The 21,528-nt window shown below is 39.8% G+C and overlaps 1 protein-coding gene across 5 annotated transcripts in view; it reads right to left on the reverse strand.

Annotated features, from left to right (window-relative positions):
* The window catches only part of LOC110962925 (probable E3 ubiquitin-protein ligase HERC1), a 51,508-nt gene that overhangs the window by 23,052 nt on the left and 6,928 nt on the right, over positions 1-21,528 (reverse strand). For all 5 annotated transcript variants that reach the window (XM_051938206.1, XM_022211025.2, XM_022211026.2 and 2 more), the window contains exons 5-39: positions 21,016-21,228; positions 20,644-20,742; positions 20,439-20,535; positions 20,198-20,341; positions 19,832-19,959; positions 19,315-19,459; positions 18,971-19,142; positions 18,610-18,744; positions 18,234-18,399; positions 17,436-17,561; positions 16,802-17,026; positions 16,054-16,206; positions 15,726-15,858; positions 15,052-15,255; positions 14,716-14,931; positions 14,175-14,348; positions 13,858-13,972; positions 13,555-13,672; positions 13,065-13,272; positions 12,631-12,931; positions 12,507-12,552; positions 12,386-12,431; positions 11,067-11,320; positions 9,738-9,935; positions 9,453-9,573; positions 9,069-9,309; positions 8,778-8,944; positions 8,489-8,641; positions 8,285-8,382; positions 8,019-8,114; positions 6,812-6,979; positions 6,430-6,669; positions 6,254-6,337; positions 2,348-2,573; positions 327-621 (exon numbers count right to left, since the gene is read on the reverse strand). In XM_051938206.1, coding sequence (XP_051794166.1) covers positions 327-621; positions 2,348-2,573; positions 6,254-6,337; positions 6,430-6,669; positions 6,812-6,979; positions 8,019-8,114; positions 8,285-8,382; positions 8,489-8,641; positions 8,778-8,944; positions 9,069-9,309; positions 9,453-9,573; positions 9,738-9,935; positions 11,067-11,320; positions 12,386-12,431; positions 12,507-12,552; positions 12,631-12,931; positions 13,065-13,272; positions 13,555-13,672; positions 13,858-13,972; positions 14,175-14,348; positions 14,716-14,931; positions 15,052-15,255; positions 15,726-15,858; positions 16,054-16,206; positions 16,802-17,026; positions 17,436-17,561; positions 18,234-18,399; positions 18,610-18,744; positions 18,971-19,142; positions 19,315-19,459; positions 19,832-19,959; positions 20,198-20,341; positions 20,439-20,535; positions 20,644-20,742; positions 21,016-21,228 — 5,705 coding nt within the window. The remainder of the gene's footprint in view (positions 1-326; positions 622-2,347; positions 2,574-6,253; positions 6,338-6,429; positions 6,670-6,811; positions 6,980-8,018; positions 8,115-8,284; positions 8,383-8,488; positions 8,642-8,777; positions 8,945-9,068; positions 9,310-9,452; positions 9,574-9,737; positions 9,936-11,066; positions 11,321-12,385; positions 12,432-12,506; positions 12,553-12,630; positions 12,932-13,064; positions 13,273-13,554; positions 13,673-13,857; positions 13,973-14,174; positions 14,349-14,715; positions 14,932-15,051; positions 15,256-15,725; positions 15,859-16,053; positions 16,207-16,801; positions 17,027-17,435; positions 17,562-18,233; positions 18,400-18,609; positions 18,745-18,970; positions 19,143-19,314; positions 19,460-19,831; positions 19,960-20,197; positions 20,342-20,438; positions 20,536-20,643; positions 20,743-21,015; positions 21,229-21,528) is intronic.

The following is a 21,528-nucleotide window of genomic DNA, read 5'->3' on the forward strand; positions in this document are numbered from 1 at the left end:
GGATGGGAAGAACCCACAGATACAGCATGGAGTGACACCAGGACGGATTCAACAGGGATTAATGGATTTAAGAATGAAGAGGAAGAAGCAAGAAGAAAGTAAGATCAGGGGGGTAAATGATGAAAGTAAAGTAAAAATGTTAGACAAATTACAACGAGAATGAAAAATAAACACTAACAGAAAGGAATTAGAGTCATACACATGCTGAAAGGACCAAGACAAGAAAAATTGTTTCATGGAAGTTAATGAGAATCATCATTTAGGAAAGATATGCAAAGACATTTTATCGTGAGCTCGTGGGCATGTGAAGTCATTTTTTGTAATACCTGACAGAGAGGTCGGCTTCCTCCCACTGAAGCTTGGCCAGAGAGCTTCCCTCTTTCAGGACCCCCAGCAGAATGGCTCTTCGCCCACTGGGCTTGTGCAGACACACACCTCCAGCACGGACACCACTGTCCACTCCGCCAATCACAGCCAGTACTGGCCACACTTCAGTGCAAAGAGCAGCCAGTTTGGCTTCCGACAGAGACCGACGGTGTGACAGCAGTTCCCTTGTGTCATCACCGGCCAGGTCTTTGTCTCTTTCATTCTCTTCCCTCTCAGTGTGTGCAGGACTGAGGCCTGTAGGAGAACGTCAGACAGTGAGAATCAAACAAAGAGAAGTTTCTCTTTATAAAATATACCTTTTTAGTACACATTTAAAAGGTACTCAAATAGTAGATCCTCTGTAACACTCAAAATAAGTGTGCTTAATAACTTTCCGTTACCAGCTGCTTCTTTCATTTTTCTGTTTATTTCTTGGTTGATTGTTGCTGGATTTTGATTGACACGGTATTGGTAAAAGATTACTAACTTAATTTTAGTTTCACATTGTTGAAAGGTCATCTGAAACAAACCGTTCAAAAAGAAAATTAAAGTGTGGAGTTCATGGTAAGCCCTGTGAGGACAAAAAAAAAATAAAAAATACAAAAACTAAGAATGCATACAAATTATACCAGAGAGGCCTGTCAAATATCAGGGGAGGTGAAGCTACGATTAGTAATTGAACACAATCTCTCTGGTCATTCAGCAAATGTTTACACTTATTGGAAAATATTCTTGCATTGCTTCTCAGAGATTTTTGGGAAGTAGTGGGCAGTTCATCCACTCATAGTCATTATTGGAGCAATAAGGTGCTTATCACTTGCAAATATGCGTGTGAAAAATGTCTGTTTTGTTTGAAATAGTGAAGGCAAAAAAGTTAATCTTGCAAGTGTGGAAAATGGCCATCCTGTTACGTTCAGGGTTAAGTGAAATGCCAAACACTACATTTTGAAAGTGTGATATAATGAAGACAGAGTAGGTGATCTGGAACTCTCCACTGAAACTATTACAGATTACTACTAATGCATTGTTTTTTTCTCTTATGATTCTACATTTCTTCAGTTTTTAAAGAAAAACTGCATTGTATTTAATCTAAATGTGAGTATAGTCTTTGTTAACAAAGATGTGTTGTACTTTTTTATTTCTTGTTTGTATTTCTGCTATGCTCTTACATACATAAATACATACATATTCAAAAGTTATATTTATGCAGTTAGTAGCATTAGACAGATCTGACATCAGCCTGGGGAAGACAACTTGTTTGAGAATTTATAGTATAGTATTTATTATATATTATAGTTTGCCAGGTTTATACTTATGGTTGTAAGCAACTAAGCAAGTCAAAGCAACAGGGCACAAACTGCCACGATGACCTAATAACCTTAGCCTTAATAGTCTCAGAATGTATGTAAACTGCTCTTTCCTCTTAGATATCTGCTCTCTCCTTGGACAAGTGTACTTGTACTAAAAGGGTGCAAATTAAGAACAAAGTTGAATGATGCAGAAGTGCTACTATGGCTGAGGAGTTAAAATGCAGATCGAGAGCAGCAACTTTCTTGGCTAAAACCTGACCATGGATCTTCTCTGCATCTCTCCCCCTCCCTTGTTTCCTGTAATGATCATTTTCTCATAAAGTCAAAAACTGCTCCAAAAATAACGATTAAGAAAAGGTTTCTAGTATAGCAAACATGTTTCAAAATGATTGATTTGTAAAATACTGTTGGCAACACTAGTGTTTTGCTAGTGCTTGCAGAGCTCTGCAAACTTAATCTTCTGGTTTCAAAAACATCCATAAAGTCATATTTGACATCAAAATCCTTTCTATTATTCTGACAACAGTTCCTAGTCTAACTTGAAAATACATTAGATGAAGATAATATATTTTTATTTGCTAATAATACTTTAAAAATGACTAAAACTTAATCAAGGCCTGTTTAAATTAGAGCAGTCTAAACATACCACTATAACGAATTGTGTGTCTGACCTGGATTGAAGCCTCCTGAGTCATCCTCTCTCAGTAGGGGACCAATGAGCTCCAGGTGGCTGTGAATGTGCTGGTTAATATGTGGCGACCACTGGTCACACTGATGGAGCCTACGTAAGAGATGTATTGTGGACTCCAGCAGCACGGTGGTCTGAGGGCTGCAGAGCGGCTCGCCAGGAAGTAGATTACTGGGCATGCCCCTCATCTGGAGGTCACGCAGTGCCACCTGTTAGGATTGCAGAGTTAGTTTACAAATTACTAGACAGAAGACATATCTGGTGGTAATGTTTCCTCACAGTGTGAGGTCATTTTACTGTATGGGCAGCTGTCCATGTTCCTGGAGCACCGACTAGTACTTGGTACTAGTGTGGCCTGTAGAGCCACATGTATCATACTTTTCAAAAGAATATAGCAATGTATAATTAAAATAGAGTGCAAACCTTAACGCCTTGATAAAAGAAATGGGGTTATTTGATGTTTGGAGGAACCTCCACCCTAAAAACAAAGATTTTACGCACTACTCCCTCTCGCACCAGGTACATTCTAGATTGGACTTTTTTCTGATGAACAGCGTTGACCGTCATAAGGTAATAGAATGTTCAATCGGCACGTCTGATATATCAGATCATAACATAATTTACTTGACAGTTCAATTAACCAGTTCACCCAAATCTACATTATGGAGGCTAAACATAAGTATACTTAACAAGGAAAATATCATAAAGGAGATTAAAAAAGAAATAACAACTTGTATAGCAGACAATGACAATGACCAGGTTAAACCTACTATCCTCTGGGATACGATTAAAGCTGTAATGAGGGGTAAACTAATCTCGAGAACGGCCTATTTGAAAAAAACTAAAAGGGCAATGTATGATAACCTCCAAAAAGATCTTAGAACTATGGAACTTAAACTATCACAAAATAATAAAGACATTAGCTTGCTTACCAAAATAAAAACCATTAAAAACAAAATAAATGTATCTGTACAAGAGGAATTAGAAAACAAACTGAGATTTTGTAAACAATCCTTTTATGAATCTGGTCCAAAAGCAACAAAAATGCTAGCAAGACGCGTCCGGAAACAGCAGCTAAAACATGCTATACTCAAAATCAGAGACCCAGATACTGGTAATCTGACTTACGATGTTGAACAAATCCACGGTATTTTTAACAAATACTATAAAAAATTGTATTCATGTCCAATACCAATAGGAGAAAGTGATATTAACCAATACTTATCATGTCTAGACTTACCCTCTCTAGGATTAATACAAAATAAAGCCCTAACTGCACCTATTACTCCAAAAGAACTGAATAATGCAATAGGAAACTTAAAATCAAACAAATGTCCTGGAAGTGACGGTTTCTCAAATGAGTGGTACAAAATTTTTAAAGAGGAGTTAGCCCCTACTCTACTCAGGTCTCTTAATTGGACTCTCGACAGAGCTGAGATACCTCCATCCTGGAGAGAAGCGGTAATAACAGTTGTGCCCAAAGAAGGTAAAAATAAGGAATTCTGTGAATCATACCGCCCTATCTCCATATTGAACGTAGACTATAAAATATTTACTTCAATAATCTCTAAGAGGTTAGAAAACTATTTGTTAGAGTTAATCCATGAAGATCAGACAGGATTTATAAGGGGCCGTCAAACCCATGACAGCATTAGACGTACGTTACATATAATTGAGGAAGCTAAAAATCAAAAACTCAGTATGGCTCTCGTAAGCCTTGACGCAGAGAAAGCCTTTGACCGAGTTAGCTGGTCCTTCCTTTTTAAAGTGCTAGAGCGTCTAGGTTTTAACGACAAATTCATAAAATGCATACAATCAATATACAGTGCCCCAATGGCCAGAATAAAGATAAACGGTCATTTGTCCACTCATTTTCAATTGTATAGAGGTACCCGACAGGGTTGTGGGCTTAGCCCCTCACTTTTTGCTTTGTTTATCGAGCCATTGGCCCAGGCAATAAGGCAGAATGTGGAACTACAAGGAATAACAATAGCAAATTCTAAACATGTTATCGCTCTCTTTGCTGACGATATTATCGCTTATCTTCAGAACCCTGAGTTATCAATCCCTAAACTTATGTCTACTCTGAAGGAGTTTGGACATTTGTCAGGCTATAATTTAAATATTACCAAAACACAAATTCTAACGATTAACTACTCCCCTAGCAATTCATTAAGACAAAAGTATAAAATGACCTGGGATGCGGAAAAGATAAAATATTTAGGAGTATACATCTCACGAGATTACAACAGCCTGTTTAGTCTGAATTTTAGCAAACTACTGGATTCAATTAAAAAAGATTTAATACACTGGTCATCATTAACTTTAGATTTTTACTCCAGAATAGAAATTGTAAAAATGAACGTTCTACCTAGGTTTCTTTACCTCTTTATGGCACTGCCGGTTAAAATTCCAGATTTAGAATTCAATGCATGGGATAAGTTAATATCGCGATTCGTTTGGGCGGGAGCTAGACCTCGAATTAAATATAAAACGCTTCAAATTGATAAAGAGCATGGTGGTCTGGCTCTTCCAAACCTGAGGCAATATTACCTGGCAGCACAGATGAAAAATGCAGTATGTTGGTGTTCACCTGAAATCGAAGCCCGGTGGAAACAAATTGAGTTGAGTATGGGTGGAGCCCCACCTCAATCAAAATTAGGGGAAAAAACTAAGCTGATTGATACTGGAAACTGCATCATGGAAAACACACTCTCTAATTGGCATGAAGTGGTGAAGAAATTTAACTTGAATGACAAAACTTATTTATTGACATGGCCCTCCTTTTCTCTAAGGTTCCCACCGGGTAGGTCTGATCCTACATTTTCACAATGGAACGGAAAAGGCTTAACCGCCCTTTGTCGGTTTCTGGAGGGGGGCACCTTTAAGTCATTCGAAAAACTTAAAACTGAATTTGAACTTGAAAATACAGACTTATTCAGATATTTACAAGTAAGGCACTTTTATAGCCTTGAGGAACGGGAAGGTGCTCCCAGCCCCGAAGCAGACATTATCAAAATATTTACGAATGCCTACAAATGTTTACCCATTAAAACAGTATCCAAACTTTACAAAGGGTTTCAAAAACAAAATGGCCATAATACCTTGTATGTCAAATCAAAATGGGAAAAAGAGTTGTTTATCTTACTGTCAGAGGATGATTGGCATAAAATGTGTGTCACTCAACAAACAACAACTAGTTCAAATAGGTGGAGGGAATTTGGGTGGAAGTGTTTGATTAGATTCTTCATTACTCCTCATATCACCAACAAATTCAAGGGGTCGCAACAGTGTTGCTGGAGACAGTGTGGCTGCACTGATGCCAATCATTCTCACATTTTCTGGACATGTCCAAAATTAAAATGTTTCTGGGACAGTGTGTTTAAAATTGTTGACAGCATTATGACTTATGCTATACCTAGGGACGCAAAGATTTATCTTTTGGGCTTGTTTCCTGAAGAGGCAATTCATAAACAGGACGAATATCTATTTAAAGTTTTGTCTATCGCTTCTAAAAAGGCCATTACTCGGAACTGGCTTAAATCTGACATTCCTCGAGTGGACCAATGGCTCGAAATCGTCGAAGAATTACACTCAATGGAAAAAATGACGTTCTTCCTCCGACTCAGAGGCCACATCTTCATAAAACTTTGGACTAAATGGCTTGAATATAAACGAGAAGCTTGAACCAATTCATATACCCTCCCCCTTTGTCCATCCCACTATTATTTGGTTTTCAATATCATCCTTTGTAATATGTTTCTTTTTATGTCTACAAGGAAGTGAACAGTGCCCCTAAGTGTTCGTCTTGTTCTGCTTGCTATACTGAAAACGATTCAAATAAAAAGTATCAAAAAAAAAAAAATAGAGTGCAAAGTACATTAAGCACCTTCTCTCCAGGATTACTGCTGTAGAACAGGACACAGGGGTACAGTTCATTGGCAACCACACCTTCAAATGCCAACTTCGGCTCCTAAAAGACAAACACAGATGAAGACTGAAGGAGGACACAAGAGGCAATTTGAGTATAACCCTTAAATACCAACTCTGAATGTTTAATCAAACCTTGTCGTTCTTGGCAAATGATACGGTATGAGCTTCCATGTCCAGGATGCAGGTGATGGTGTCACCCTGGGTGAAGGAGGGAAGTGTGCGGACCAGCTCCCCTCCGTGGTACAGGTTGCCACTATAGGCACGATACAGCCACATGTCAGTAGTGGTGTGGTGGTTATGATCCCTAATTGGCCAGCGTGCAACTCCAATACATGTGCCCTCATTGCCTCTGTTTTCTTTGGTAATGTAGAACTATGGAGAGAAGTTGGACACATATCAGGTTATTGAATACTTCTTAGCACAGATTAGTCAAATCTGGTCAGTCAACAATAAATATAGATTGACTGTTTGAGTGTGAGTTTTTCCTCTTTGTACTGCAGATATGAGTGTTTACCTTCCATATGAAACAGCCAGATGTAATGGCCGTGGTTGCCAAGCCATAGCCTTTCCCTCCTGAACCATGGGAGAGGATGTTTCCACTCTCCAGAGAACAGCAAATTAGTTTGTGTGGGTCAAAGGAAAAATCTCCAATGGGAATACATTCATCGTAGCTGCCAGGATTCTGCAAAACAATGTGTTGGATATACATTCAAGCATTGTACACTATAACAAAAAAACATACATTTCAAAGTGAAATACCAGTGGAATAATGTAAAGAAAAACACAAACATACAACAACATGATGTAACAGTCTGCAGTCTTACTAGGGCCAGTGAATGATTCACTCAATATGGAAAGACAAATATAGCCTTAAAATTACAAATACCACAACATCTACAAAATCCTGAAACAAGACTACAGAACACCACAAGAATCTACAAAGTGTCACTGATGGAAGAAAACGATTAGTAAGTGACTGAAAGTTCCACTGTCAATGAATTCTCACTTTGTAGAGAATTTCATTTTCAAATGGTAATTATAATGTTGTTATTTTTGGAGTAGTAGTTCACCATTAATAAACTTATTTGTATATTTCTGTCCTCTCCCACTTATAATCCCACCCCACCATGGAGAACAGGCCCATCTGTTCCATCAAGCAGTCCCGCTGTTTTCAGCTCCGCTACTGCCAGGAGCGCACTTCACTTCTCCATAAACATGGCATTTTCTCTTGGATTACTGCATTCCTTTGCTATTTTCAGACAGTAATAAAATCTAATAGTTTTTCTTTCTGATATTGCTGTCAGGAATGTGGTTGGCTGGTAGTTTCGAAAGTCTGATAGAACAGTGAATACACTGACATGTAATCTAATGTTTTGAACAGAAATCTGAGAATCACTTATTTAGTACAAGTACACTGCATGCATGCAGTCATTACTTGCAATTATTCCTGCAAATGAAAACAATGAATACATGAAAAAGGAGGATAATTTCCATCCTTCTTTATATAGGAGACTGATGATTTCTTTCTTTCTTTTTTGGCAAATTAATGTGCACCTTATTAATTCAATACTTGTCATGAAACTGCAAGTGAAAATATATAGTCTATATAGCAGCATTATACAGTAAGAGTTACTGAACAGTAAGAAATTTATTGGTATTCAGGGTAAAGAGCAATATGAATGTAATGCAATGTATTACTATATTTAATAATACTGTTTTACCCCTGTGGGTTTTTCAGCTGTCTCTTCATGGTTCCTCTCAGCTAGTGGTTCCTCCCACATATAAACAGACAAGAGCTGAAAAAGTTGCTTAACAATCTATGAAAAAACAGAAAAAAGGGGGAAAATTAGTGGGTAATTCCTTCATCACTCTTCTTACAGTATATATGTCAACTAACAAACATTTCATGACAGTTTGTATTTCAGGATGAATGCTTTCATGCCTTCTTGAGCTACTTGCATGTCGCATTTATATTTTTACATCATACCTCTTCAATCTGGATGGGCTCAGAACAAGCAGGTAACAGTCTTTCTAAAAGATGAAAGGCCAAAAGCTTAGTGCGGAGGTTCTGGAAGCGTGGAGATCCTAAAAAGAGGACGGTCGTAGAATAAATTAAAAAGAACACAGCTGAAGCGCCAAGCAGTGTAAGGAACATCAATACTGATTTGAATATATTTACAAACTCCCTTACCTAAAGAGCACTTGTGCGAAATTATGGCCATGAGCGGATCAATCCATTTGACAAAAGTAGAAAGTCTTTTCATCACTCTTAATGACAGTACACGCCTCAGAAACACCAAGAAATCTCCAAGCTGAGATTCAACCACTTTGCTGTTCTCGACTCCTAAAACAACAAAACAGAAGGAGGAAGGCACCCAAAACAGGCTTTTAACAGCTAGTTTCACCGTACTGTTTAGTTGCATAACATTTAATCACAAAAAAAGAATAAATTTAGTTTATTATATCCAAACTTGCCACACCAACTAGATTTGTGCTCTTGCTGTTGGACTCCACATCTGTTCTCTCAGCTGTTCCTCTTTCTGCTATCTGTTGTTGATGGAAGTTGTACAGGATGTTTTGAAGCTGCTCACACATCACCTCCATTAGAGCGTGGGATACATCTACAGGCAGCGATTCCTCACAGGAGCTGAGAGCACAGGGCAATTTGTTATGCAAATACAACAGTGGCAGAAACAAGATAAAAGGCAAACAATAGCATTAGAAGTCTTGCATGTCTTGTTTATAGCTGTTCCCACTCTCATTATTCTTACCTTGCTGCTACAGTCAATATCTGAAGCAGGCGAGCACAAGCTAGTCTCACAGCTCCACTCAGTAACATGGATCCAGATGTTGTGGCTGCAAACCAGCCCTGGTTCATCAGTGCACAGCTGTTGTTGGTCAGCATGGACAGGATTTCCAGGATGCCACATTTGATGATCAATACCAGGTCCACTGGTTGGTAACAGAAATTCAGTGCAAACATTGTGGCGAGTAGAAGGTGCTGGCAGGAACCTGAGTATGACAGAGACAGCATCGCTAATGTAGACAAGCTAAAATGTAATCTACAGCAAGAATAACCAGAGGGCAGGAGTAAAATTGTGTTAAAGTGAAATTCTACTCGGTTAAACAGTGGCGGATCACAATAATGAACGTACCTGGCTGTTCTTGTTCAAATAAGACCCTCTGTTTGAGGACACGCACCACCTGCTGGTAGAAGGTGTGGGCTGCAGATTGTAGCTCTCTCTGTGTATCCAAAGAAGCCGAATGCGTGCCACACTGGATTGAGATAAGAGAGAATGCAGATAAATAACATCGTAATGAAGAAAAACATGAATATCCATTTTTCTCCCCTCTTTCCATTTGGGTTAAATTAATAATGCATTCTTTCTTTCCATCCTCACTTAACATAAATATTGTGTCAGTATGATTAGTAGATGTACCATGTAATGCTGAGTTTCATATTGAGCTCCAGTGTGAGAGCCGATAATTTGTGTTCCCAAGGCAAAGCATCCAGACAGGAACTGCAGCTGCACAGACTGCAACAAGGCAGGACACCGAGGGGACACTGTGGATCCACTGCTCTTTTCCTCCATCTTGGACAGGAAGGCGGACATCTGACAAAAGGCCTCCAGACGCATCTGACCAGAACAAAGCAATAGTGAGCTGTTAGTTAAAGCTTTGAAATGTACTCACAGAACACTGTTATGGGTTGTACTTCAACCACACATGTTCAACAGCATGTGCAGAGTAGTAGGTCTTGGGTGCGCGGACTGTGTGGGCATCTCCAAGTACACGTGTTATTTTGGTTCATGTAGGTGCAGCAGTGAAGCATACAAAAGGGCTGCCTGAAGTTGAGCACAAACTGGATGACAGTAGAGCAGCAGTGAGAGGCTTTTCTAGAAAATTCTAATATTTCAAGGGTGCAGAGCAGTACAACCTTTCAAGAAAAAATATGAAATGTTTCCTTGACACAAAAGAAAGTTGGAAAGGAGGATGATGACACAGAGGATTATAATATAATATAACAGGAGTATAATACAACATCTCCAACATAAACAGCAGCATAATGTGTCATAGCGGGGCAGTCTGATGCATGTGGTACTCAATGTGGTTACTTGTTTAAATGCTTAGGATCATTCACAGGTGATTTATTAAGGGTAAACATAGTGGACGGTTGTGTTTAATGGCACCGAGCTCTGGCACAAAATCTCTTAAATAATCTGCAGATTTATCAATATTTGTGTCCTGCTACCTTCAAATGGTTGCTGGTTTGTTTTTAAAATGAAACAGAAGCTTTTAACACATTATAAAGCAGACGTGGAAATCAGCTATTGAAAGAATGGCTTAGTGTAACGTATAGATCAATGCAGACTGCTTTACCGACATCCCTGCTTCAGACATAATAAACGGTTTTTATGTCGATTTAAACAAATTCAGTGGCTGAAAAAAGATCAAAATGATTTATTGCATTTTAACATTATTCCATCATTGCTGTGCTTTTGCTCCACCAAAAGAAGGTAGAATTGGAATGCTCCAAGTCTGAGATATCGATTCTCAGTGCAAAGTCTAAGATATACTTTCTGTTGAAATACTAACAAGTCACTTTGCACTGCCTCATTTGAATAAACCGCCCACTGGTTTGTACACTGTGCTGTCTTTGGCACCAAAGTACCACACAGATGCACAGAGAACTTTAAGGACAGGAAATTACAAAAATGTTTGCTTTTTATTATTATATTATATAGGTTATATAAAGAAATCCCAATCACCTCAGCCCGCTGTTGCTGTTGAAGAATGGCAAAAGTAATGGCCCTCGGATCTGCGTGGCTGCAGCTCTGTCCGCCCGGCAGTGTTGGTGAGGAGGATGGTAACTGAATCAGGCTTCCACAGACAAAGTGGAACACCTGGTTAAGAATGGGCAAAGTGTTGTTGCCGTAGTGCGACATAGTGGTGGTTGGGCTGATACACTGCCGCAGGCGATCCCAAGCATCTTTCATAATCCCCAAAGAGCACAGAGGTAAGCCTAGAGCAAAGAGACCAAAAGATAAAGGCCAGTATTGATTCAGTCAACTCATTCGGTGTCTATTTTTGGATGAGGACAATAAAACTAATGTCAAAAACATCATTTAACATGTAAGCAAGTATTCCAATAAGATATTGTGAATCCATTTTTTATCCAACTTTTTAACTCTGTCTGGAAAAACACTCAGTTGCCCATGTTAACTTTTTACTTTCTGTAATAATATCTTCTGTTCAGAATGTTTTAAAGTCACTCTGCAGGCATTGTTTAAACACCTAAAACCCCATCATTCTGTATTAATATTACATATATAAAAGATTTTTTTCTTGGTCTTACTATCCTTTCAGCCTTAAAATGGCTTACATGCCACTCTACATATTTCTTGTGCAGGTCTATGAAGTCCCTGACTCTTCACCCTTTGCACCTCAAGCACACCAGCTCACCTACGACTCTTCTCAAACACTGCAAAACTACTCTACGCTACACAATGACAAGCATGAAACCCTGGCTCTCTGAACCCATGTTTTCAAGACACCAAAGTTTCATGGCAGAAATGCTTAGTCTTGGTTTTTACTGTTCACTAAGTGCTTTTTTAGCATATAAAAAACATCCTACCAAACTATTAAAAGAATAAAAAAATGTAATTTTTGACACCCAGATAGCTCAAATGGTTGAACAGGCAACTTATGAACAGGGGCTAGTCCCTGATGCAGTGACCTGGGTTTGATGGCCCTTTGCTGCATGTCTTCCCCCCACTCTTCCCCCTACTTTTCTGTCTGCCTCTCAACTCTACCTATCCATTAAAGCCAAAAGGCCAAAAAAAATGTAATTTTCATCAGAGGAAGTCTTCAAGACATCTCCTCCAATTGCAGTTTTAATCCCAAGTGCTTGTTTTGTGTAAAAATACATTCCAAGGTTTGATGAGGCTTCAGTAGTCCAAGTTAAGGGTTTCCAGTATGATATTCCCTGTTTGTATCATGCAACACTTAACTACGGCTCATCACAAGGACACCGTCTTGTAAAAATATATGTATGACAAATATTTAGGAGCAAAACTTCATCACTTACCCATTTTATTCTTGGAAGTTCCAGACGAGTTTTTGGGCTCTTCAGGCTAAATAAACATGAATAGCATATTAATACTGATACTGAGCTCTAAGAATAAACTTTGGTACAGCACATGACTTACCTGTTTTCGTCCATTAACAGGCATCATAAAGGATTCTGTTGATTTTCTGAAAGAGAGATGATACAGATAGTCACAGAAAACACAGCTACACTAACAAACACATGCCATATAAGACAAATTCTACCTTGATTCAGTGTTCACAGCCTGACTATTCTCCTTCTCGTTGGGTTCTACCCAAGCAGGCCTGACCCCCAGCAGGAGGAAGAGACATCGGGACACCACCAGATGGCAGGCAGCAGGGAAAGACAAGTTTTCCTCAGATTCCCTATGCTTCTCCCACTGCTGTTTGGGATCCGGCTCTCTCTCTGGGCTGACAGGGCTCTCCATGCTGCTGGGGAGGGTGGAAGTACCAAAAGACTCGTACACTGTCACGTTCTGCTGTACCTGCATGGCTTCACGGGTGGCCATGAATGATTCAAGGACCTCTGCAGAGACAGGAAAGACACTGAGCGAGTCAGGTGTGGTGTGGCGATGATGATGATTTGAGTGCGTATTTTAAGTCTGCCTATAAGCATTAAGATATCAACAAAAAAAAAAAAAGAGATATGCATTTCTAACCTGACAGGTACATACGACTGTTGCCAAATCTGTCCTCGTCTCCAACCTCTTCCTGGTTGTGGTTTGCTGTAGGAGATGGAGGGACCTGCACCTGCACCTCCCGGCTGCAGTGACCTCCTGATTGCTGCTCGTGATCTTTTCCCACCTGCTCTCCTGAGGTGCTAGGCTCTTGTCTGTCTATATCAGGACTTTGGGGGGACTGAGAGATCTGCAATTCAAAGAAACGTGTTAAAAACACTTGTTTTTTTCTAATGAGATTTATCAGGTTATGTTAAGGTTCTATGACTTGAAAATAAATGAAGAAAAACGAAACTGACTTAATATTCATGTAGCTAAGCACAACTGCACTGTAGTATTTATAGAAAAAAATTGCTATATATTGTTTATAAGTCACTCTGTATCACTCTATAATTGCTCAACTTTGTTAAAAACAACCAGTCCTAAATATATTTGAATATAATGTTAGATGGTGTATTTTTAGTAATTGTACCTGTTTGGCTGCTGCCTGCACCTGTGACATCCTTGGAGAGTTTTTAAGAGCCAACAGAGTGCTTCGGATTTTATAAACTGTTTCATAGACATCAAACAGCACCTCACAAGGTTCATATCTGTCTCAACAGAGCAGATAAATACAGTAGATTATTAGCATTATTCCACACTATAATAAATAATGCATTGTCTATTCACATAATTCCAAAAATGACGAAATGTCAACATATTAGTAGCCCTCTCAGTGAATATTAGTAGCCTTCAAGCAAGGTGTTTCTGTAAATCTAGTGCTTGTGTTGCTGACCTGTCCTGCCAGCAGGCTTCATTCTGCAGTCCAGTGTGTTTCAGGAGAGCAGCCAGACAGCAGCGACAGACAATCTGCAGCAGACAATCACCTGAAGAGCCTCCGCTTTCCCATTCTGCGCTCACAGAAAACAATACAGCTGAATTACAACAAAGGAAACACACACAGCCTGCTGACAAGAATTAGGAAAGGAATCTGTGACGTACACAATTTTCATAATCCACAGTGAATCCATTGTCAGCTGTATATTTACAATACAAAACTTCTAACACTGGCATGCAGTCATTCACATAAACAGACACATGATAGTCGAGTACCTTTGGTGTGAGCGTACTCCTCCATCTTCCACCATAGGCTAGCTGCCGGTCCTCTGGAGGATCCCAGTGCCAGTTCAAGCAAAGTTTTGGTTTCTTCAGTCAGATTCAGCTCTGCTAGTCTGGCATCACCATTGCCCAGCAGCACTACCTCAGTCAGCCATGCCATGCTAGATTCTACAGGACAAAACATCATGGATACTGTAAGTGAAAATTATACATTACATTACGATTAATACAGGCTAGTTCTTTAGTAAAATAATGATGGTATCTTTAATTTAAAGATGTAAGTCAGAGCATCTATGTGTCTTCATGATTTAAGATGTGCACTATGCAAAATAAGCTGGCAAATTTGCTAGTATCAAATACCTGACAGAACAAAAAACAAAATACATGCCTGCAATGTAACTAACAAACTGTTTTCATAATTAGTGCTACCAGAGTACAGAAACAGCAAAACACTAGAAGCTGCATTCAGTTGGTATCTATTTACGAAACATTTGGACATGTGAAAGCCTGGACAGCATGCGATATGTTGTCCTACCCAGCTGTTCAAAGTCCATCTCGAGACCATTCCTGAGGAGGACATTTGATAGCCAGATCTCTGACGCTTTCTCCTGGAGTGAGGGCAGCGGGCCTTGCAGCATACCACCAAGGCAGCGGCCGACTGCCAACGCAACAGAGCGTTCCAGGTCCAACAGCCAAACCCATCTGCACTCCTCCTCCTGCTGTCCAACGCTCGTGTTTTCATCATTTTTATCTGTAAGAAAGATCCATTCATTGTTAAATTCATCTATATGTTCTGATGTAACGGTGACAACTGTGCAGGAACCAATAATAATAATAACACTAATCCAGGATGAAGGGTCACTGAACTGACCTGAGCAGGTTTTCTGAGCCTCTGTTCCTAGTTCTTGTTCCTCCAGCAAGACGGTCTCTGGAAGCAACCTGTTGAAATTGTTGAGGTGCTCCAACAAGGCCAGTAAATGGCTCAGGAGTGGCTGAACCATACCCAGGGGCAGTAGCAGCAAGGAGTATATGACCTGGCACAGCAGGCTGCCAGCCACTGAATTGTACAACACCACTGGGACAAGGAGTGAGATAAGTGAGAGGGATTATAGTGACTGATAAAAATAACTGAAGAGAGAAATACACATTAACAATAGATACAGAAGCATAGAGATTAAAGTAGAGATTAGAGATTAAATAATGGATTTTAATACCCATTTCTTAAGAGTGAAATGTATACAGGCTTGTCATCTAAAAAGCTGACAACTGAGAGTTGACTGGTCCTGACATGCACTTTATGGCCCAAATCTATGGACCTGATGCTGTAATTAACTCAACATGGAAACAAAGTAAAGAAGTGGTAAGTACTACACCCTGTAGTATAATTACTGCTAGAATTAGTAGTACAAAAGATTTAATCTGTCCTTCCAGTGATCATCAAATAATTAAAAAGAGAATATTGACAGAGAAGTGATTTCCGTCGCAATTTGTGAGGATGAGCAGTGTAAACATAACACACTTCTAAAAACACATCATTATTCTTACTGTGCAGCTTTTTGATCATTTGTTTGTCCGGGGAAGACTCCTTCAGCAGCTTAGTTGATCTCCTCAGTGTCTCAGCTGCGCAGGGAAGCAGCAGGTAAAGATGCTCACGGAGTAGTGCAACACTGCTGTCATCCTACAGAAAAGCAGAAAAGAAAAATGTAAAATAAAATACTTGGCTTAAACATACATCACTCGTCAGCACAAGCCTACTGTGTGCCCAGAAACATTCACAAATGTGTGGTTCCAGGTAGCTATTTCTGTAAAACTGCTTATTGTTGTTTACATACTGCACATTCACGATTGTGTTTAGCTGATTTCCTTTATTTACCTCCGGGCTTGAGTGGATGTAGCAATGGGCGAGCAGGTGTTTGTGAAGTCCAGACAGCAACTGGTGGAAGTGAGACGGAGGATCAGTTTGTCCCTGACTATCACCACACAGCTGCTTGTCACTGTTTTTCTCCAATTCCCCAAACTGCTGTTCCTGTATGAACACACACAAAAACAGAAAACACGTAGAGGGCCAAGAAGTTACTCGAAATTAACGGGACAATGTGATGCAAAAACATCTTGAAAATAGAAACACAAATACATTTTTATAAAACAACAGAGAGCTCCAAGAACAGCAAACAGAAGTACTTATCAATGACATCTAAAACACAGTTTGCTTGAGACATCACAGAACATAAAGCAAAAAGTTCAGTTGAAAGTTGCTTAAAATGAGAGAAAATCAATATGATTTGAAAGAAAATATGGAAAGTATAGTAAAAAATAAATGTCTGTTTTACGCAGTGAAATCACAGAAGAGCAGTTGTGAGGATCTTAAAATGAAATGTATGGCAAAGTTACATAGAAAAAATATCTATGAGCCCACAGTCACAATCACAGAAAATAATCTTTCTTCTAAGTTGCATTGCTCTATAATGTTCTCTTTCATATGAATTACTTGCTTTTAGTTCTTTTGATTGTTTATGCCAAACTGTGTAATTACTTACAGAACTCAGTATTTAAAAATAAAAATCAACAAACAAACCTATAAATCAAATTCACAAATAAACATGAGGTCCTCTGTTCCGTACCGTGTAAAAGCCAATGCTGAGCAGCAGGGTTCTCAGCAGCACCTCTGCTAAATGCAGAGGATCATAGGCCTCAACAGAGCTAGATGAAGAGGGTGGCCGGACTGACAAAGCGGGTGTCAGTGGAGGTCCCAGAGCTGTCACCTCGCCAAAATTGCTGTAACCAAGTAGAGAAGCGACATGGCTCTGATCCTGAAGACTGCTGAGGACCATATCTAACTGCAGACGCTATGAAAGACACAGAGGAAAGAAGAAGAGAGGATTGTCTAGAATGTAGAGGTAACCAGAAACACCTCTGCAGAGGAGCAATAATTTCACAGCTACATGTTTTCACAACATTCACGCAGTCTTCAACACATATTGCCTAGCAACGCTCCAAGTCGGCACTGTGATTTCAACAAACACCATTTTCTAGCTCTACGCAGCCATCCGTTTTCAAGACAGCTATCTGGATCACAGTCATAGTCACATTAAGGAAAGACAAGCAGCAAAAACTCAAAACCTTTTTAAAGCAGTTTAAATGTAATTATTTAAGTGCCTCCTGCATTTAACACCTTCTATATAAACTATATTGTATATTTAACATTGTGGGACAAATACATTTGGCCATTATTACAAAACACTGCCACCTACATACCTGTCCTTTGGAAAGAACATTCAAACTCTGAGGGCCCTGAGGAAGGAGGGAGAGGAGGAGTTCTGTTCTTTCCCTGAGTGGAGGCAGCAGCAGGGACGCACCAATGGACAGTGTGTTCAAAACTGCCTGAGGACCAGAAGAAATGCCAACACAACAGGAAATACACATGGGATCCAGGGTTTGTATTTACTGCAAGCAATAACTAGAAGGAAAGCAACACTCAGGCTCTAAAAGCCCCTTTCACACTTTGATTTAGACACATTACAGGATTTACACAGATGAACTGAAACATTATGACCACTCCTGATTTACATGGTCATTCCCGTGCCATTAAAACAGCTTGTGTGCCATTCAAACAAGCTGACGCATGGACTCACTAAGACATCTGAAGGTCTCCTGTGGTATCTGGCACCTAAACATTAGCAAAAGATCCTTTACATCTTGTAAGTTGCAAAACACTGCAGACTACACTTGTTCGAGCACATTCACTAGCATTAATGCAGTTAACGCTTTTGCCCGCTTCAGACCGCTTACTGCAGGTACTCACCACTGTTTTACCATAATTATGCGACTCCTGTCAAAGCTGTTCACCTGTGGATTTACCTCATTTGCACCGGCCTTCACTATGAGAACTGGCTGTTCACTACCAAGACCTTACAAGATAATTGACATTATACAGTTCATCTGTCAGTTGTCATAACATTTTGGTTCATCGGTGTATCCGCTTTGTTTTCACACCACCTCTGATTCGTATTATCATATGTGATCGTAAGTACATTATAAAAATAATGACTTTACTTGTTGTATGGAGTCTGGCATGTTGGTGTCTATGAGCCTGAAGAGGAGGTTTCTCAGGGGCCTGCCCTGAGCACCCAGCACCATGGCACCGGTGCCCCCCGCATGGGCCAAGGACAAGTGAATGGACAGCAGCTTCATGCAGAGCAAAAGAAAATGATGGTGGTCCCTGAGGAGCAGATACAGACAGTATCAGAAATGTGGGTAAAATGGACAGTAGGGAACGTGAGTGTGGAAGTCAGTTTGTCCTCACATTAGTGGTGAAGATGTTGTACTTTTTTATTTGTACATGTAAATTTAGAAAAAGAATTAAAAAGCAGCCTTGTGAGTACTGAGAATGTTGTTGTAATTTAAATGTATGCACAAGACAATTTCATACCTTTTAGATAAGAATGGAGCAGGGGGAGTGTCGTTACTGATGCCATCACAGTAACTTTCTAGGAAGTTGCGCAAGTAGGTGAATGTACTTTCCTCCAAGTCAACACAAAAGGGCCTGTGCCATGCTACCAGTTGCCTGGAAAAAAAAAGCATAAATGTGTCAAATCTAAAAGGAAATCTTTTGCAGTTACACACAGAATAGTATAGAACGGCGGAGAATATCTTTCACGATAGCAAGTAAATATAACCACTATAAAAAAAGCAGACATTAAGGCACATTTTCTTACGTTGAGCTGAGCTGAGGGTAGCTCAATGTAAGGAAATGTGCACTAACTTTGTTTCAAATGGGACTGAAGCTTTACCTGTCAGTTGGCACTGCAGTCCAAGCCAGACTGTGAGAGGTGCCAGCAGTGATTTGCTGGATCGAGACACCCTCTAGACCAAGCACTTTCTTGGGTTTGGTAATTGGTGTAGAAGTGTGGCCTTGCCCACACTGGCCCATAGTGTTGTTCCCCCATGCATACACTTCATTCTCTGACAACAGGAGAACACCGTGTATTACAGTCATAATATATTTTTACATTTTCTTTGAAATCACATGAAATTAAATTTTTAAAAATTATTTACAAAGCAAGATAATTAAGTTTTGTTTTCATATATACAACTAATCCGAGTGACTAACTACTAATCAGTGAGCATATCTTACCATGGGACAGAGCCAAACAGTGACTATCGCCACATGAGATATCAATGATCTTGGTGATACTGAGGTCTTCAATGAATCTGGGCCGTAGAGAGGTTGTTTCAGAGGAGCCACATCCTAAACATGATCCACAGCCCCATGCAAACACCTAAAGACACAACACAAATCTTTAAGTTATTGACAAAAATACCAATTTAATCCTTCTTAACCTCCCTATTTTCCTTTGTACACTAGCCAAACTTGCATTTATGATCTAATCAAATATAGCCACATTATCACATTATTTAGACTGAACAAGTGTCGATGGAGAGTGAGAGCCGTATTTGGAAAAAGTTACCATAAGGTTGGTTTTACATTTACACATTTTCTCTGCTTTTTTCTCAGCAGATCATTTTCTCACAAGACAATTGGTTTGACAAACACAGTAGGTATCACCCCTGTCATACACTGTTATGGTCATTTGGTACTAGCCGTGTTTGACTTTGAAAGTCCATATCTAACCCAAAACACAGCATCTCACCTGTCCTGCAGAGGTAAGGGCCAGAGATGATTGGCTGCCAGCACACACTTTCCTGATGATAAATCCATGTAGGGCCTCTACAACCTTGGGGCGATACACACGATTGGTGTCTCCGTGACCCAGTTTACCTGCAAAGATGAGTCATATCAAAGAGCCTGCATTGGTTTGCAGCAGCTCAAAAAAAATTGTGTTATGAAAAGACACAAATGATATTACTATAGCACTGTGCAACAGATGAAAACATTGTGTGTGCCATTGCTGTGAAGGCCATCAGATTTGCTGTACTCTATACTCTGAGTGACAATCAGTTCATAGCACTACTGGCTGATGTGTTTAAGTCAAACTGTACTTCATCTGTAGACACACCATTGTCCCCTCCTCCAAAGGACCACACAGTGCGTCCATCCTGTGCCACAGCGATAGTGTGAGAGCTGCCACAGGCCACCTGCCCCACACCGCTGATATCCTTCACTAGCGTAGGCACATTGCGACTCTGGCTGTCACTGTGACCTGAGCCAAATGAAAACACATGATAACAGAGGTTGTTGCTAACATATCACAATGAGGATTTCACTGTGAAATTCTCGATGAGAATTAAGGTGTGTACCAAGTCTGCCAAAGTCGCCTTCTCCCCACGTATAAAGCTCTCCATCATTAGTCACAGCAGCACTGTGTCTGTATCCAGCAGACACACAAACAACAACCTGTAAAAGATACCATTACTTATGAAGATTTATGGTAAATCACATATGGCCAAGCTACAATTCCGATGAATTTTTTCCCCTAACACATTGCATTTCCTGCAATCTTACTTTGCCTAGCAGCGGTCCTTGTATGATTTTGGGGTATTTCTGTGTGGCACTGTTGCCATGGCCCAGTTTCCCATATTCTCCATCACCCCAGCTGAAAACCTGAAAGAAATATTTAGAAAATTTTATGATTCACCCACAGAGGAAGCACAAGTGTGTGAAAAGCAGTTAAGTGTAAATCATGACTCCCACATGCTGTAGTTGATTTGTTTTTTCTAGACAAGTACTTAAAAGTAAATAGTGGGAAAGCTCTTCTTAGGAGTAAGATATCACAGGAATAGAATAGGACTGCCATAACTGCCAAATATAAGACATGCGCTTGATCAGTCTACAACCTTCGAGACATGTAATAAAAATAATATTGTAACTTCTCACCTCTCCCTCTACAGTGATAGCCAAGGTGTGACCATCAGAGCCCTTGGAGGAGGACACTTTCTTCATGTTCCTGTGTGGCTCCAGCACAAGTTTCTTAGGCATGGACTGATTGTTGGAGTCCCCCAGGCCCAGACGGCCATAGCTGCCTTTTCCACATGCTTTCACTGAACCATCTGCAGATACTGAGAAGGTGCAGTACTGGCCAGCCTCAATCTGAAAGAAGGTCAAAGTGGACATTAGGGACTTTAGAGAGGTGATGTAAAGTGGCAGAGTAAGATCACTGAAATTATACATTCACTAAATATGCAGTGTACAGCATAGGTAAGTAGAACCCTGTGGAAACTGTACAACCTTACAGTAATTGCAACAGTATGGGTTTTCCTCTTGTTTAAAAATATAATGAAAGAGTTCGAATACTTTACATCCATCTATATTTCTGATGACAGACTCAGTCTTCCTTAACATGGAGGATACCTGTGATGCATATATTTCGGGAGAAATGCTCTGTCATTC

The sequence above is a fragment of the Acanthochromis polyacanthus genome, chromosome 18, assembly GCF_021347895.1.
Source record: "Acanthochromis polyacanthus isolate Apoly-LR-REF ecotype Palm Island chromosome 18, KAUST_Apoly_ChrSc, whole genome shotgun sequence".
NCBI classification, from domain to species: domain Eukaryota; kingdom Metazoa; phylum Chordata; class Actinopteri; family Pomacentridae; genus Acanthochromis; species Acanthochromis polyacanthus.